Source organism: Nanorana parkeri, unplaced genomic scaffold (genome assembly GCF_000935625.1).
Source record: "Nanorana parkeri isolate BGI_ZX_2015 unplaced genomic scaffold, ASM93562v1 scaffold566, whole genome shotgun sequence".
Classification (NCBI taxonomy): Eukaryota; Metazoa; Chordata; class Amphibia; order Anura; family Dicroglossidae; genus Nanorana; species Nanorana parkeri.
The window spans coordinates 590,655-609,110 of NW_017306834.1; the positions used below are offsets into that span (position 1 = coordinate 590,655).

At 41.2% G+C, this 18,456-nt stretch overlaps 1 protein-coding gene across 1 annotated transcript in view; it reads left to right on the forward strand.

Moving 5' to 3' along the window:
* FER1L6 (fer-1 like family member 6) overlaps positions 1-15,897 on the forward strand; it is a 136,036-nt gene extending 120,139 nt beyond the window's left edge. Inside the window, exons 37-42 of the mRNA XM_018562214.1 lie at positions 1,893-1,981; positions 2,658-2,756; positions 2,971-3,212; positions 4,453-4,616; positions 6,198-6,298; positions 15,717-15,897. Coding sequence (XP_018417716.1) covers positions 1,893-1,981; positions 2,658-2,756; positions 2,971-3,212; positions 4,453-4,616; positions 6,198-6,298; positions 15,717-15,897 — 876 coding nt within the window. The remainder of the gene's footprint in view (positions 1-1,892; positions 1,982-2,657; positions 2,757-2,970; positions 3,213-4,452; positions 4,617-6,197; positions 6,299-15,716) is intronic.
* The last annotated feature ends 2,559 nt before the right edge of the window (positions 15,898-18,456 follow it).

The window sequence follows — 18,456 nt, forward strand, 5'->3', positions numbered from 1 at the left end:
ATTTGTATTCATTTTTTCCACCTAAGGTCTTCACTTGTCATTTTGTGTATGTGAGCATGCAGACTACTTATTATACTTGGCTGCCTTTGTGATTTAATTGTAGCCAGCCGTGTATCACAGAATATACTACTCTCTTGGTTCCTTTGCAAAGCACCAATGCTTTTCATTAATACTTTGTAACTCCCTTTTATCTATGATCTTTTGGATGATATTACACCACCAACTTGTCACCATACCATTTTTTCTATTGACCCTTCATAGGGCATCACATTTGGTTGAACATAGTATTTACACCCGAGTTCACTTGTATTTAAACACATAGCAGTTCAAGTGGTAGATACCTGGGTGTATGGGTTACTCACAAAACCTCTTCAGATGCTTCAAGTTCATTGGTGTCCATGGACTGAAAAATGTTTTAGATGCACAGGCATTGCAGCGCTGCTTCAACCTGTATTCACAATATCTCTGCCACCCGCGGTTAGTGGTGTTCCTCTAGCATAGCGAGCAGCAGATGAGAGGAGGCCAGAAGCAACATTGATTATTATTATTAATAAAAGATTTTCTTGATATATACCAAATTTGAAGACCTTGTCTACTATGTGACTTCTTTTTTGTTTAATTCTTTACAAAACAGAGTGTTTAATAATCATACTCCATCCTATATAGACCCCATTAAACAATCACTGGCCTTTAGGATGAAGAGCAGAATTGATAAGAGGCCTAGAGGAGCTTCAATAAGGGAGTGATTCATTGAATTGAATTTATTTACCCTCGGCAAATGTATCAATGGCTTATATAGACGATGCAGTAAAATCCATTGACCTTAAGGATGCTCTTTACTGCACCAAAATAATCAAGTACTGTTCAACATTGATGGCAAGCACCATACAATGTTAACCTCTGCCAACCTAATCCCCTGCTGGAGCCCCTCCCCATCCTATAGATCAAGGGTAACCAAACTTTTAGCCCTCCAGCTGTGGTGAAACTACAGGTGGCATTGCAAGACTTTGACAGCCACAGGCATGACTTCTAGAGATAGATGCATGAAGGGATTTGTAGCTTCGCCACAGCTGGAAGGCTGAGGTTTAGCTACCCCTGCTATAGAAGTACACTATATGGCCAAACGTTAGTGGACACCTGGCCATCACACCCATATAAGTTTGTTGTTTGTATGCTCACTTCATCCCTCTTTGTGTGGCGCACAATCCGCTTGCTCCAACACAGTGTAAGCTTACAACAAGAGACAATCAGTGCCTCCACATGACAATAAAATCACTTCATTTTTGGTTCCTTAAAAACAATTTCACCAGCCAAAAATAAAAGTGCTATACACAGATAAGGTATTTCTTTTAGCCATTTCAGGTTGAAACGTGTCATCTGTGTATAACATTGTACTTTTGCATTGGCTACGATGTTTCAAAGACTTAAATAAAAGCGGATATCCTCATGTGGAGTAGCTGACCATCTCTTGGTCTAAATTGATATGGAGTTGCCAACCCTCCGCTCTACAGCTGTAACAGCATCCACTCTTCTGGAAGGAATTCCTCAAGATTTTGGAACGTGTCTGTGGGAATTTGTACCCACTTAGTCAAAAGGGCCAACAAAAAAAAAGTGTTTTTACCATTACCCACTCTGTCCAATTAAAGGAAAAGTTTAAGTTTTAGATATATTTTAATGAAAATCTGTTCTCCTGAAAATAATGGAAACTATTTTCCACCAAGGGTCAAATTATTGGTTATTTTTAGAGATTGGTATGTCATTTTGAATTTGCACTCTGTTATTTTGGAATAAGTGTCCTGTAACTGAGATGCTGAATGATAAAATAAATGATAATGTGGTAATTTGGAAAATAAAAATCAAAAGATGTAACTTTAAGTTGCCTTTGCCCCCAGGGTCGGATACAGATGTGGATCGACATGTTTCCAACTGAGCTGCCACTTCCTGGTCCTCCGGTGGATATCTCACCTCGTAAGCCTAAGGGGTATTTACGTGTTCCAACAATTTCCGCTACTGTTCATTTCCACTTTGGTGGACTTATAATTGCTATTGTTTTTAGGCTCAAGCTTTTTATTTTCAGTGAGACTGCTGCACACTACACATGCTTGGGTTAGTGCAAGGTGTAAAAGGAATAGTCAGAGGAACTGCCATTCCAATTGTGTGTGTGGCTGTTTTGCATGGTTTGGATGCAGTGTGTACACGCACCCTTAGGTCTTCTCCATATTCAGATGTCCAGCAGAGAGATTTCTTCCCTGTCACGACTTTCACATTTGCTGAACATAGTGTAATCTCCTTAAGCATGTAAGGAGGAAGACTGGCAGGTAATATGTTTACGGGTGGCAGGGAAAGGTCTTTCAGCTGTGTTCTGCAGAATAAAAAGTCAGAGTGAAGTCAGTACTCCTGAACTGCATACTCCTGAAAATTTTAGAGCCAGTCAATTAGGATGATAAACAGGCAACTAGCATTTCTGCAAACAATAGTAGGGGGACACTGCAGACCTTTGGGGCATTTGGCCTTCCCCTTGGTGATGGACACTCAGCAGAACATTTTTCTTTTTACTTCCAGACAGAGCATGTAGCACTTGCAAAAAGAGAGCCCATAATGGAACCATGACATGCTCTATATTCTTTCATATTCCTTGAAATAATGTTATTTTGCAGGTACGAATTAAGGATAATCATTTGGAACACAGAGGATGTGATCCTGGAGGATGAGAACATTTTCACTGGGCAGAAATCAAGTGACATCTATGTCAAAGGGTAAGACCATATATAAAGTGCAGTTGGATCTGGTAGCATGTAAAGCCAAGTCATGAGAGAGACCTAGAGGCAATTGACTCAGGATTTGTTAACTTGCTATTCTAATACATTCGTTCTCTCACATATTTTCTCGAGTAAATGTTATAAGCAAACACAGGATGGACTTTGTATTCTGCTGCTATGCTTAGTAAGGGTCTCTTCATATCACTTTTAGGTGGTTGAAGGGGATTGAAGATGACATCCAGGAAACGGATGTCCACTATAACTCTCTGACCGGAGAAGGAAACTTCAACTGGCGCTTTGTGTTCCCCTTTCACTACTTACCTGCAGAGAAACAAGTGGTGGTCAGCAAGAGAGAAAATATTTTTTCCCTGGAGAAGACAGAGCGTAAAATCCCTGCTGTGCTGGTAATGCAGGTCTGGGACTTCGAGAGACTCTCCTCTGATGATTTCCTTGGTATGTATTCCTGACACATAATACAAGAACAGGCCTTCTCAGACTTGGTTAGTTTAAACCTTTTATACTGATAGTTTACCATTTTCTAATTTTTTTGTATTACATCTTTATTTTGAGCATTTAAAATGCAATTAAAGTCAAAACTTTTATTTTTCAGTTTTGGATAGAGTAGAGAGAAATTAGAACACCTGTCAGATTTGTATTAATGTCTGTTTCCCTGTTAGGGAAATGCACCCTCTTTTATTTGTCCTGGTGACAGTTATCACTAAAATTGAAAGAAAATTCCAAATTGTGTCACCAGAACAGGAATAGATAGGAAATCTTCCAGTGGGAAGTGAGACCCTTCTGAGCACTAGTGATTTCCCTCAACCTGAAGGATTTCCTCTCACTTCCTGTTGTGGCTATCGGACAGAAAGTGGAGGGAAATCTCCCCTATGGGACACAGCTGGAAAAAAAAAGTTGACAGCGGTCATAACCCTCCCTTACTCTATCCAAAACAAAAAAAAGGTTTTGGCTCTAGTTCTTCTTTAAAGCCTAACTTTAGCCAATTTTTTGATCGGTTTTGGAGATAGTGTGGAGTTCAAATTTCTGATAGGCTTTTTTTTTTTTTTTATCTGTGAACCCAATGGTAGAATTCCTCTTCACTTCCTTGTATGGACATTTCTATGATGCCCATACAAGGAATAGGGATGTGGTTGTCTTCAAGACAGGTAGGTACACATCATAATAAAAGTATTGTAGAAGTTCTAATCCTTTTTCACTCTTTTAAAAATATATTTATTGTTTTGTCTTTGTCCCAATTGAAGAGATTTTCTGACTGGGAGGACTTTAAGCCTCAATTAACCTGTTATTGTTGACTCTGTTCCTTTTTTGGGCTATTTCACTATCTGTCTAGTTAAGAGATCAGATTAGAGGGTGAGAAGAAGCATATCCTGAGTAGTGATGGGCTCGGGCGTGTTCGCAGCTCCACGTGCCGAGCCTGCCAGGAAGCTGACAGGGCGCAGCGCCAATCACAGGGACTGAGACATTTCCCGATCTCTGGAGCTGCGGACCGGGAACATGTCTCAGTACCTGTGATTGGCTCTGCGCGCTGTCAGCCCGAGCCCATCACTAATCCTGAGTATGGAATGAACAACTATAGCTGTCCCTATGTACATACTGTTTGTGTGCACATTATTATTACGATTTTGATGTGAACTTTAGCTTTTTATGGACTGCTGTTTCCATTTATTCATTGCAGGCTCTACAGAACTCACTCTGAATGGTTTTCATCGAGGAGCCAAGACAGCCAAAAGCTGTGATCTCAGCATGGCCACCACCTTGAAGGACGAAAACAGGATCTCCATCTTTCAGCAGAAACGCATTCGAGGTTGGTGGCCATTCGTAAAATCTGGAGAGCTAACGGTAAGCACCACATTTTGTGCTGGCCCATATAGGCTGTTAAATGTCTTATGTAAATCATGTACCTTTAGTTATAAATCTATATATATAAATCTCTAGGTCTTGCATAGAACATGATATATTCTATGTTTGTTGTAAAGTAAACCAGTTCTTATCCATAGAAAAAATAAAAGACTCTTTGGGGGAGTTACAGAACTTGGCATGGAGCTATTTCCGTGGTCCGGAACATAGAGCCAATGACCGTTTTTTGTATGGACTGCATGTGCACACCTGCAATGGGTTATGGTTGGTGTCTCCTTAAGCCAGCACATCCACTGCCATAACCCAGTAGTCACTGGTTGTTCAGTGCAGTCCACATCAGAGTGCCCCCTTACATTATTTGTCCTCATGACAGTGTCGCTTGCATTAGTTGTCCCCATCAGCGCCCCCCCTTACGTTTGTTATTGTGGACTGCTGTACTGATGGGCATGAGTCATAGCACAAACATGAGATTGGGACCTCTGCTGGAAGAAAATTTTACTGACCGGGCCTCCTTGAATTTTAATTCAATACCTTTGATGTAAACTATAGAATCTATTCCTTGTTTTATCAGCAGTATAAAGTATAATTAAAATCTCAGTTTTTTTTGCATATATCTACTGCTAGCAAGCAGTAGATATATGCAAAAACATACCTCTGTCTCCCCTGCTCGCTCCCATCTGAAGATCTGGAGCTTCTCAAGCAGCCGTGTAGGTGATGGGGTGGGCGCATGCACAGTAGAGATCTTCGGCGAGGAGAAGAGGAGAAACACAGTGTAAGTGAATGCACGCAGGCGGGAGCGTGCACGTCGGACGGACACCGTTGGGACACAGAAGACAAAACAGTCAGCGCTGGAGGGATTGCTGAATTCAAGTGGAAGGAAGAAGATATGCGGATCAAGAGGCATCATTTAAGGTAAGTCCTCAAAGCAGCATGGCGGGGTTAGGTAAAGATTTGTGACTTTAATGTCACTTTAACTCCTAGCAGTGCATGTTGGTTTTGCTTGTGAGGGTTCATACCTATCTGTTTTATTTTGTACATGCTTACAAATAGGTCTGTCCATATTTTCCCATTGTATATTGACATTGCTTGCCTCTAGTTAGCACACAGATAGGATGGTTCAAAATGGAAAAATTAAAATGAGCACAAACATTGAGTTGGTTCCAGATGTGATCAATAAGAATTCTTGTCTTCATAAAATGAAAGGTGAAACCCAATTGTCTTCCATTTCCAACAACTCCAGCTTGTTCTCAAAGTCTTTTCTTCAGCTCAATAGAACCTGGGTAAATAGGGAGTTTTAGATTTTTTTAAATAATTACTGAGATGATATAATTTAAGTATATACTGTATATAAACCCCAAATCTCCTTTTCAGTATGTTTGGCATCATGCCTTACCACATACAATATTCTTAAGCCAAACGTTTTATTGAATTATATAGAGCAGGCCAGTCCTGGGAACAGATCATAATTTGTATGAATTATACACAGCAGACCAATCACTGGAAATTATATTTTGTACCAGTACAAGAGTACAATATGTTGTTCATGTATTTTATTTCTAATAGGGTAAAGTAGAAGCAGAATTCCATCTCGTGACAGAAGAAGAAGCTGAGAAGAACCCAGTAGGGCGTGCTCGGAAAGAACCAGAGCCATTAGAGAAACCAAAGTAAGTGGCTAGCAATTTGTCTAACTTATATGCAACTTGAAGACCAACTCTGCTCAGAACTATGATTTCAGGTTGGTGTGGTTGCTGGTAAGTTGTATCATAGCTGCCTTCTGATTTCTCTCTGAGACTCCACTGATATGAGATGACATACGAGCTGTGACAATTTAATTCCCGGACTGGACTGTAAAAAAAAAAATAAAGTTTACTTATATATACACTAGCAGCTGTTGTCACCTTCAAAGTAGTCCCCTTTTGAAGTGACCCAATTTTTTAGACGACTGTGCTACTGCCATGAACATTCCTTAAAAATTTGTTTTCCGGAACACTGAGCAGTTTCTTTGTTTCGGCACACTGGATTTTCAGAATGTCATCAAATCTGTGTCCTTTTAGGGCATTTTTTAATATTGGAAACAGCCAAAAGTCACAAGGTGCTAAGTCAGAGAAATAAGGTGGTTGGAACAAGTCCCGTAATGGATTTCTGGGCCAGGAACTCGCGAACACTTAACGCATCTTGTGCAGGAGCATTGTTGTGGTGGAGAATCCACTTGTTAGGCCAGAGTTCCATTTTTTTCCTCCAAACAGATTCCTGTAACCATATCAGAATTTTCAAGTAACAATGTTGGTTGAGTTTTTAGTTGCCCACTTCTTGTGTCATCGTGGACATCTTCCCACCTCTCCTTAAACTGCCTTTACCATTCAAAAACACTTGATTTCTTCATGAAATATTCACCATAAGCCTGTAGTAACAGAGCTAAATTTTCCCTCGCACTGTTTCTTCTACTACTCCGTAAGGACTGAGTCAACTGGTCTGCGACCCAGGCGAGTGCAAGTGTGAACATGTCAAAACAAGCTCAAATGCGAATGCCTGTGTGCTACGCTACGGGCATTCCAGGAATTAAATTGTCACACCTCGTATCTTTGTAAATAGTCCCAAACTCTGTGTACTCTGCTCATCTTTCAAATTGGAGATTGGACATGCTAAGCATCTGTGACCTTAAAGGAGAACTATGAGGTGAGTGCTTTTCACTCACTTCATAGTTCTAGCCGACCTGTGACAATGAGACTGTCACAAGTCGGCTCAGTAGATCGAGAAGTGAGTGAACACATACCGGTGTTCGCTCACCTCTCGATCCTGCCACACCTCTCTGCCGTGACAGGGGAGGGGCTGGATTCCCCCCTCCCCGCTCTGATCCTCCAGCGCTGACTGGCGGATCGGACGGGGGAGGGGGCGGGTACAGCTGGGGCTGCCTCTAGATAGGCAGAGCCAGCTGTCACTCACGCAGCTGGGCGGATCCAGACATAATTGTCGGGATTCGCTTCAGCTGCGGCGTCTCAGTATACCGCGAGCAGTAGCTTGCGGTATACTGAGCTTAATGTGACAACAGGGAGCTAGTTTGTGTCCTCCCGTCACCCTAAGGAGAACTATGGGGAAAAGCCTTATCCCCATAGTTCTCCTTTAACTATTCCCCAGTTGAAGAAGACTAGATCACCGCTCAAAATTTCCCCTCCCTCCCAATAAATCATAAACACATTGCATTGACACTTTATTTTAAAGAGTGGGCAGATTTAATTATTGGAGCACTAACTAATTTAAATCTGATTTCTGGGAAAAGTAACAAAACACTAAAAACCCTCCCCTTCCACCACCTTAGAAGTCTTTAAGAAGTTTTTTGACTTACATGCTTCTTTTCTCCAGATATCCATATTTTTCTGCTTTGTGACATCATCACTGGGCTCCAATTGAGTTCCCTCCAGTGGCAGCCTGTGGGAGGGGTAAAACAACCTGTGAAATATGTTGGACAGCCTGTGGAAGGGGTTGGAGTGTTTGCATGGTGTAGGTGGGGTTAGGTTAATGAGGCAATTATATCTGGCCAAATGGCCTTTAAAGGAGCCATTGCTGCAAAAACCTGGGCAATCAGCACTGGGCTGGATCAGAAGTGGAACAGGCATACCACTACTCTTTGCAAGGCAGATCTCTGCTCTGTTGTCCTGCCAGGAGCTGTCAGCATCCTGTTTTGCTAAGCAACAGCCAAAAATAACAGATCTTCCAACAGGATCAACAGGTAACACAACTATATTACAGTTGGACTCAGAAAAACAAAAACGGTTTGGTTCATTTTATTGACAGACTGTAGAATATAACAATTTTTCTATTTTGCTGATAGTTCCTCCTTTATTTATGTTGATGCCAAACCTTGCATACAGCACCACTGCACATCCTCTGCAATCTTCACAGGACCTTTTGGATAATTTTTGATGTGATACACCAAGGAGTTCACTGCTGCTGTAGACAAGTTGTACAAATATCTAAATCCTGGGACCGTCCCTGAAAATCAAAGACCAATTGCTGCAATAGCCAAAGCTTTTCCAAAGCAGCAGTAAATCGAAGGACTGCATGCCGGCAGAAAGAAGACAGTAAGGCAATAAAAAGAAAACTTTTAGTTCATTTAATTTCACAGTGTGGGCCATAACATGACAAATTAGGTTAGCAGTGACACATAAATCGCCGGTCTCAGCAGAGGTAATGAGATGGTCTCAGTCTGGTCAGATCTGCCTCCACTTCATCACCCTGACACCTCAGCCTTGCTATGGATAACCTCCGCTTTAATATGCTCTATGGCTTCTATTTTGTTTATAAATTTAGAATGTGTCCATTCTGTGATAATGGAACCAATAACCTACCGCTGTTCTCATGCACCAGACTTTGTTGGAAATCTTTTATAGTAGTCATATTTTAACATTCTGTGGAGGAGAGTATTGCTTTCTAACCAGCATGTGATATTTAAAGAGGTTTCCAGGAAAAAAGTTAAAGCTGAACGTCAGTTTAACCTTAGTTATTAGCCAATGCACAGCTTCCCCTGCTGAACAGACTGCAGCAAGGCTCATATCTCTGTGTACAAGCAATAGAAGCAGCCTGTTCCCAATATCAGCTATACCACTTTATGGGTGAATGACGACAAGGTCATCGAGCCCCTTTCACTCCAGACTGGCTGTCATCTCCTACCACTTTTAAGTAATTGGACATCTAAGCTGTCACTTACAGCAGCCCTGAGTCACAAATGGCCATTACCTATGTCAGTCCACCTAGTAAGGCCCACCCATCATGATTGACATTTGTGTCCCTTCCAGCCCCTCGCACCAGCAGCCGAAGGTCGGAGATGTGAAGAAACCTAGTCTGATTAGCTCCCTGGAGGTTGTCTGTGGGAATTTGTGCCTATTCAGCCAAAATAGCATTTGTGAGATCATGTACTGATGCTGGCTCACAATTAGCATTTCAATTCATTCCAAAGGTGTTCATTTCTTCAATTTCCTGTTGCTAGGAGCGGTCTTAAGTTCTGGCCGCCATTGTGACCAACTAAAGTCCTCTTTTTCCTTCCCTCTCCCTGCGCTCTGTCAGTAACTAGCAGGGAAAGGGACCTGAGCTCTGGCCAGCATAAAACATCCTGCAGAATGGCTTAAAGGGTCCACCAGCCAGGGTTACAGTTCCTACAGGTGCCTATACACCCTGAAGGACAGTTGAATGTGCACCTGTGATGGCAAAGTGATCTAAAAATAATGAAGAATGTAACATGAGAAGCTGGAAATCTGCACAGGTAGCCAAGAACATCTAAGACTCCCAGGTGGACAGGAACAGTATTATGGCAGAGAGATCTCCATGTTGGAAAACCCAAGATATTTAAAAAACAAGGGGCTGACTCAGCCCACCAGACACCACTACAAACTAAAATATCACTTGTGGATAGAAAGACCCTTTTAAAAAAAGCCTAGAGAATGGATGATATAACCAAAGCCATCGTTGCAAAAGCACTTTGATAAAGCAATCAGGTGCGGGCACTTTATAGTTTTCAGTACGGGGATAAAAGATCTCTGCACAAATTCATCACAACTACACATCAAAGATGATCAAATAACTTAGTCTGTTGTAATTAAATATGTATTTCTCCTATGCAGACACAGATCCACATTACACGGTTCCTCTTATTTAACTGTTTGTTTTATCTGGCCCTCAATGTACTTCATAAAGATTTGATTAAGACGGAATAAAAGCTCACTCCCATGATGGACTACAATTTCAATACAAATTAGTAAACTAAATGTGAGATTGTAGTCTATCACAGGAGTGAGCTTGGAGCGGTGGCTACTTCATAACACACACAGGGACCATGGGGAACAAAAGTAGCCACCCTCCAGAAGGAAGGACAGTGTCAGCACCAATTCAGAGATGATTTGAGGATCTACAGCCGAGTGATACACAAATAAGATACATTTTTATTAGTAGTTAGGGTACTTGAATTGATTTTTAAGGTTTAACTCCTGAGTTTAGTGTCACTTTAACTATGATAATGGCAGAACATGTCTGCTTAAAACTGATGCTTTTAGTCTCCATTGGTGCATGTGTTGGAGGGTGACAATACATGAGAGCAATTGGGAGACAGGCACAGAGTTGAAACCCTGTAACAGAAAGTCCCTGAATAGGAACCTTCTTGGCAATATCACAAGATATTATTTTATTGAAAGTTGTACAATTAAAGAGAAGACATTTGAAATGACTTTGTGTTATCCAATATATGACATTTTAGCGATAAGGTTTATATCTACAAAAGTAGCACTTGGTAGCAGCACCAGAATCCAGTGTGCATGATATCACAGCCTCCTCCTCCCTACACCCTTCGTTGAGTAAACTTCATCAGGAGATCTCTGGCCATATTCAGTCCTAGTGGTCCCTTGTGGGCCCTCCGAGGCTATGATAAGCATGAGATGCAATATTAACGAGAAGGTTGGGTTACAATGTCCAGGAGAATAAAATACTTAAAAAAGAACCAGGACTGTAACATTTAAAATATGGACACATTAAAAGACAAACTAAACAGAAAAGATTCCTCCGGAGAGAAGCCGGTAATTCACACATTGATATCAATAACTGCAACAAAACGAAGCATTCCTCCGGAAATTTCATTTATGATCACAGGGGAAGAAGCGGTAATTAAGCAGAGCATGTTATTTCCTTGCTGCAGATTAATCAGACAGAACAAGCAGCCACATTTTCATTGCGAGTTGCTGATTTATTCACGGGGCTTTATACACTTTGGAGTCTGCTGCTCATTTGTTATTTGGTTATGAAATGTCGGTCGTTTCTCGTTACATTTAGAAGAATATTCACATAGGAGCTATCATTAAAATTCATACTTCTCATAAATTCATAAAGATCATGTCACTATTACCAAATCACGTCATTAATTTGAGTAGCTCTTTCTCGTGCTGACTGAAAAATAAAAACAAAAATACTCTATGGAGCTCCACTCATGTGACCTAAAGCCAAGGCGTAGGATCACATGGTCTCTGGCTATCAGGATCACTGTGGTCGTTTTATATCATTAAAGCCACCCTGTTTAAGAACATATAGTAAAGATACCCTGTGAAGGAAGGTTAATGCTGAATATCCCAGCAGGTGAAAATCTCCATTCTCTGTTAGAGCTTCAGGCGCTGCTTCTATCCGGCACTTCAGTTGTGTTGGATAGTGTGTCCCCCTCTGGCCACTTGGCTCCCGTAGGACACTGTTATGACATAGGAGACGGCAGGAGGAGCCACAGTGTTCAGTGGCGTACAGGTTATCGAGACGTATTTTGCAAGAGAGCAAAGATTTTAAACACCACCTACTGGTAAGGAAAGTATCATAGCGTATGCAAAACCAAATTTGGATAGAATGTTGTAGGCTTAGAACCTCTGTCAGGTTTTTTATTGCAATCTGTGTTCCCGCTGGCGAGATTCACCCACCCTATTGGTCCTGCTGATGGCCATTGTTACCAGTACACGAAGTGATGGCAAAGCTAACATTTTTGAACTGTTACAGGATAGAGTGGGAAACTTCCAATGGGGCCATGTGTCTTTGGAACCACAGTCTTAGAGGGGATATCTCTTCAATTTGAAGAGGTCTCCTATTGCTTCCTGTTGTTACAGGAATAGAGGGGAAAACATCCAATGGAGTTACCTGTCTTTGGGACAACTGTCTTAGAGGGGATATCTCCTCAATATGAATAAGTCTCCTCTTGCTTCCTGTTGTGTCTCTGATTACAGAAATTGAAAGGAAATCCCCCCAATAAAACACACAAAAATCCCTTCTTTACTATAAATGTAAAACATTTTTTAAACTTATTTTTAGCATTAAAATATACCTCCAGGCAAGTATTGAAGGGTTGAGGCCTTTGTCTGGTTTATATTAGACTTCTTTTCCTTCCAAATGGATATTTGTATGAGTTTAGTAAAATTCGGACATTCGGATGCATACAAATTTCTGAACTCGAACGTGTCCAAATCCAAAGGAAAATTCGTATCCATCTGAATTTTGTTCAACGCAAAACTAAATTGGACATGTGGCTGTTCTCCAGCCAATCAGATTCCTTTTTTGCTGTTGTGGGTTGTGTTACAAGCACGGTCATGTGACTTCATGTTTTGGAGTAGAGCGAGTCGATAAAAACAGTAGGAGAGCACATGGTGTCAGAACTGAAATGACCAAAAAAAAAACCAAAAATAATTAAGTTCATTTATAATTAAAGAACCCCATCCGAAAAGATCCACAAAGAAAATTTGGATCGTGCTGAAAAAAAAATTTGGACAAATCCGAACTAAAGGGAATTTCGGATCCGAAAAACAAAAGAAATAAAAATCCGAATCGATCCAAAATGAAACAAATTTTTTGTGGGGTTACATGTTTAATTTGTATTGCTGCCAGTGCTCTCTTCCAGTTTCCATGTCATGGTGGAATCTCTCTAACAGTGACAGACAGAAACAAATAAAAAGTTTATATTTGGTTAGTAGAATGGTGAATAGGTAAAACCTCTAATCATGGGTTATTATTATTACAGGTATTTATATAGAGCTGACAATTTACACAGAGCAGTATACAGTGCACATTCACATTAGTCCATGCCCTGAAGGAGCTTACAATCTAAGGTCCCGATCTCACATACAGGGCCAATTTAGAGAGGAGCCAATTAACCTACCAACATGTCTTTGGAGTGTGGGAGGAAACCTACAAAATCACAGAAAGAACATGCAAACTCCATGCAGATAGTGTTCTGACCAGGATTTGGACTTCAACCCCGAGTGCTGCAAGGCAGAAGTGTTAACCGCTACACCACTGTGCTCCCTGAAGAAATGTCTCCTTTCTTCCAGTTCTGGTGACACACTGTATGTCAAGACGTAACAGACAGGGCCAGATTGCCCATTAGGCACAGTAGGCTTATGTCTATAGGCTCTAGAGCCAAGGAGACAACTTTTTTCTAGATAGTTATCAGCCGTGCATTTTATTTATTTATTGCCATCATCAGGTTAACGACAGCCATCTCCAATAATCTTATATATTCAAAGCCAGGTTAGTACCAGTAAAACTGGTGATTTGAGCAGTGGGTTGTTGTTTTGGATGCCAATTTATTGTATGGCTACAGGCTGGTCACAGGGTGTTGCTGGGACACTGATAGAGGTTCTAATCCTTCCCAACTCTAATTAAAGCTAAAAACTAGAAATGTTTAGACCGGAGTTGGGCTATGAGTAAAGGTGATGAATGAAAAGAAAACAACATGCTTTGTATGGAACGTGCTCCTCAGGAATCCGTATTGTGTGAAGGTCTGGACTAAGCCAGCGCTCCATTCTGTGTCTGCAGGGAAAGCACTGTGCATTCTAGTTTATATTTTATAAAGGTAATTTCCTCTTTCCATTCATAGGTAATGCTCTGAGCAGGGAATACAGAACACAGGAGATTGAAGCCCAGATACAAAACAGTTTTCCATTACTGTGCAATGGAGAACTGTGATGCTCAAATCTCACCTCTGTATCTGCTGCTGAAAAGAACAATTGGCACTTTTCTCAAAAAGGGAACATAATAAAATTGTTATATAACGTGTACACATTGGACATTCATCATAGCAAACAGGTCTCTACAACCCCCATACACCTCTCTCCATGCCTGCTCTTTCAGTGCAATCTTGGGGGGAGGGGGGGGTGTTAGGACATCAGAAAGTCGGGTCCTATGCTGTGTATCAGGAACTCTGACAGCAGCTTCTTTATGAATGAAACCTGCAAACAGTGATGTGTAATGTATGACCAGATCAGATACAGGATAACATAATAGTGACAAAACTCTGCTTTTTTTTGTCTTTCGACTGCCCAGACATTTTATTTATAAATACATTGTAACAATCTATGTGCAGATGAAAAGCCTTATCATTTGATTTGCACATAATGTCAATTCCAGCAAATAATCTTCATGTTTGGAAGTAAATAGGGCTCGACCAGCCTTCATCATTGATTTGCACCACATCCCTATCCGGTATACAAGAACAATCACAAAATAGACCATGGGACTTGCTACTCGAGTGGATTCACAATATCTTGTTTTCTTATATAATACATTAATTTAATGATACTAAAAATGGTAAATGTAATATAACCCCTTATTATTTCTAATTAACCCCCTCCTTCTCCTTTTCTGTCATTGAGCCTATGTAAACTTTTTTTTTCTTTTTGTTTCATTTTGCTTTGCTCTTTCTCACAGCACAAAATACACAGAATGTTTCAAAAGCATTTATTTCATGTGTCAATATCTCCCCAGTGCTCTGTGCTTGCTTGCCAGAAACATTGTTTTAGTGCTTTTTTTAACATGATGAATTTCTATTTAGTGTTTGTATTTTAGCAAGTGGCTGCTCAGTTGTAGTCTGTCTTACTATAGTCTATCAGATAAAAATATGATCATCAAAATTTTAAACGATATATAATAGCAATCTTGAAGATCTCATCATGCATCAACTCATATGCTTCACATTGATGTATTTTCAAAAGTCAATCTTTTTACACCTGCAGCTTTTATTAAAATAATTCCTGGTGGTCCTGCCATGATCATCTAGGCACATCCTGTTATAGGGTGACAAGGTTCTGTCTCTTCTTGCCAATTGTTCTCTTAGGTTGTCACTGTGTCACATGCACTTTGAGAGGAGGCTATCAGTGGCCATGTAGTGGACATGCAGTGATTACCCTTTGCGATCATCCCGGGTTGAAGAGTTATGTCGAATAGCATACGAGTGTCGCTGTCAGCTGTCATTCCTTTGTATAGCGCTTCCCACTGTCCACATGAGTCTTACGGAGCAATTGGTGAGACTGCCCTAATTTACAAATGTAAATGAGGCCTAAATCTCATCCACTAAGGCTTTACATCTACTTTTAATGAAAACCTGGCTCTGTTTTTTCTATGCCTGATAAGCCAAGCCCACTTGAAATAGGCCACTTCTACAGTTCTTTCTGCCAAGATAAAGAACTGGAGTGGGAGAGCAGGAAATTACATGTTACTGATATGCAATGTAGGGCCCGATCACATATACCCGATGACGTAATATAACGGTAAAACCTTTTCTTTTTTTTCTTCCAGCCGCCCAGACACTTCATTCTCCTGGTTCATGAATCCCTTCAAGTGCTTCTTTTATCTCATCTGGAGGAATTATAAGAAGTACATCATCATTGCCCTGATTCTGCTGATTCTTACCCTGTTTATTGCACTCTTTGTGTACACACTGCCTGGTGCCATCAGCCACAGAATCATGAATGGATAAGAAGTCGGACCTGATTTGTTTCATGTTATGGTTGAGCTTACAGTAGAAGACCTGATACCGATAACTCTACTGATACCAGAAACCTGTTTCACGCTCTACGGACGATTACGATAAATTGTCTTTATTTTCCTGATTGAATAAAATATACTACATATGTTATAAAAGCTAAAACAATTTATTCAGACTTTGTGACTGTTTTATTTAACTCCGGGCACAAGAAAGAAACTGCCCCTGCAGTGGAGCTCCCCATGTTGCAAGGGTTAACTGTTTGTAAGGTCTAGGGGTAGAGGAAAAAGGAATACTTACCTTATTCCTCTCTCTCCTGCAGAGGCCTTCCATCTGTGCAACCACAGGCTGTCTCCGAAAGGCCCTTCTCTAGGCACAAGCTTAGTTTCTCAAATACAATACAGTATTAACAGCACTGCATTGTATGTGATAGCGCAGAGGGGCTGCCCACAGCCCAGAGCATAAGGGGGAAGGAGGAGAGCACTGGAGAGAGGAATAAAACCCTTGGAATTTTGGAGGTCCTGATTCTTCTATATAGATCTTTAGTTATCACTAGAGAGATCCCGAGCAGAAGGAAGGAGGTCCTGATTCCTCTATATAGATCTTTAGTTATCACTAGAGGGCAGTGGCGTAACCAGAGTTATGGGCGCCCGGGGCAGAAATTTTTTTTGCCCCCCCCCCCATATTATATTATATAAACATCCACTGGAACTGTACCCCCCACCCCCACACATATATATCAGCTAAGGAACTACAAGTCCAAGTATGCCATCATGAATTGTTTCTGATGACATTTTTGTGAAATGTGAAATCAATAAAGAAATATTTAATTTTAGTATGACAAACACAGAGACCCCCCACATGTAGCACACAGAGACCTCCTTCCTCCAGCAGGAGGAAGGAGGTCCTGATTCTTCTTTATAGATCTTTAGTTAGCACTAGAGGGATCCAGAGCAGAAGGAAGGAGGTCCTGATTCCTCTATATAGATCTTTAGTTATCACTAGAGGGATCCCCAGCAGGAGGAAGGAGGTCATGATTCTTCTATATAGATCTTTACTATCAATAGAGGCAGGGCTGGTGCTAGACTATTTTGCGCCCTAGGCAAGATCAGCACCCCCCAACGCCCCTCCCGTGGCACAACACTCAATTGAGTTTTTCGTTACTCCAGTCAAAATCAATCATTGACTAATAGAAAGTCAAAGGAAGGATCTTTTGTACAAAAAGTTTGTTCGGAAATCTACGAGTGTATGTCCAGCTCTCCAAATGCGTCTTCTCGCAATGCTCAGAATTAGACATATCGAAGCAAGTACTGAAAAACCCTTTGAGGGTAAACTTTTGTGTGACTCGAACTTTACTTTAATAAAAGTGGGCAAAGAAAACCCTTAAAAAACATTATGTGAGTGGATGCGTGCACTCACTCTTAGGGGTCTATTCACGAACCTGCCGAGGGCAGCCGAGTGAATGACCAATCTGAAGTGAAGTGAGCCGAACAGTGTTCGGCTATTCACTTCAGGCTGGTACGGCTAATTTCAGCTGTACATCGGCTGAAATCAGCCGTACATCGGCTTGCTTCGCGTGGCTTCGGGTCGGCCGAACATGCTCAGCATGTTCGGCCGACCCGAAGTGCAGAAGGAGTTCGACTCAGCCGATCCAACATCTGGATCGGCTGAGCCGAACCCCCGGCAGGCTTCTCACTGCTGTTCGGGCTATTCTTAAAGATCCCGAACAGCAGGGAGTGAATAGCCGAATGCCGCTGAGCGGCATTCGGCTCGGCTGTTCTGCTCGGTCCTTCAGAGCGCTTTGGGGCAGAGGCCCCAGGATTTAAAGCTCAGCAATACGTAGGAAAGTTAATGAGTTGTCATCCGCACTTCCTGTGACCTGACCTGTGCTTCTGTTATCCTGTGTTTTTGTTAAATAAATTCTTTATACAGCATAACTAATATGGCAATTTTACATGGTACATCAAGCAAGCTATTGTACAATGTGCTTGAGATACATAATTTGTAACAATCAAAATTACAATAGAAGTCTGAAAGTAAAAAACCATAACAGGTTAGAACAAGCATGGGATGGGAGTGGAGTGAAAATTGAAAGAGAAGGCCAAGCCCCATCTATATCGGAATTCAGATCCTCCAAACCCGGGTAAGGGTATGCTGCCGGAAGTGTCTTGGGGGATTGCAGGCTTAGCTGGGTATTGACTCTTAGGCCAGGAGGGCAGTCATGTAGGGTATATATGTTTTGGAAGGGAGTAGAGTAAATGGACATAAAAAGAGATATGGGTACTATAGTAAGTAGGTGAGCAGGTATGACAAAGCGGGTGGGTATTTGACAGCGGACATTATCTATTACAATTCTTTAGCTCTGACATATTCTACAGTTCTGCAGAGAGAACACTGAGGCCTCTACACCAGTCTCTGGACCAGAGGAGCTTACACTCTAATTGTACACTCAGTTTGTGATCATTTCTATGAATAAATATCTCTCCCCAAAATAGCTTTTACATTAGACATAAATGAATATATGTGACAAAATGGCCCCTGCAAAGATGAAGA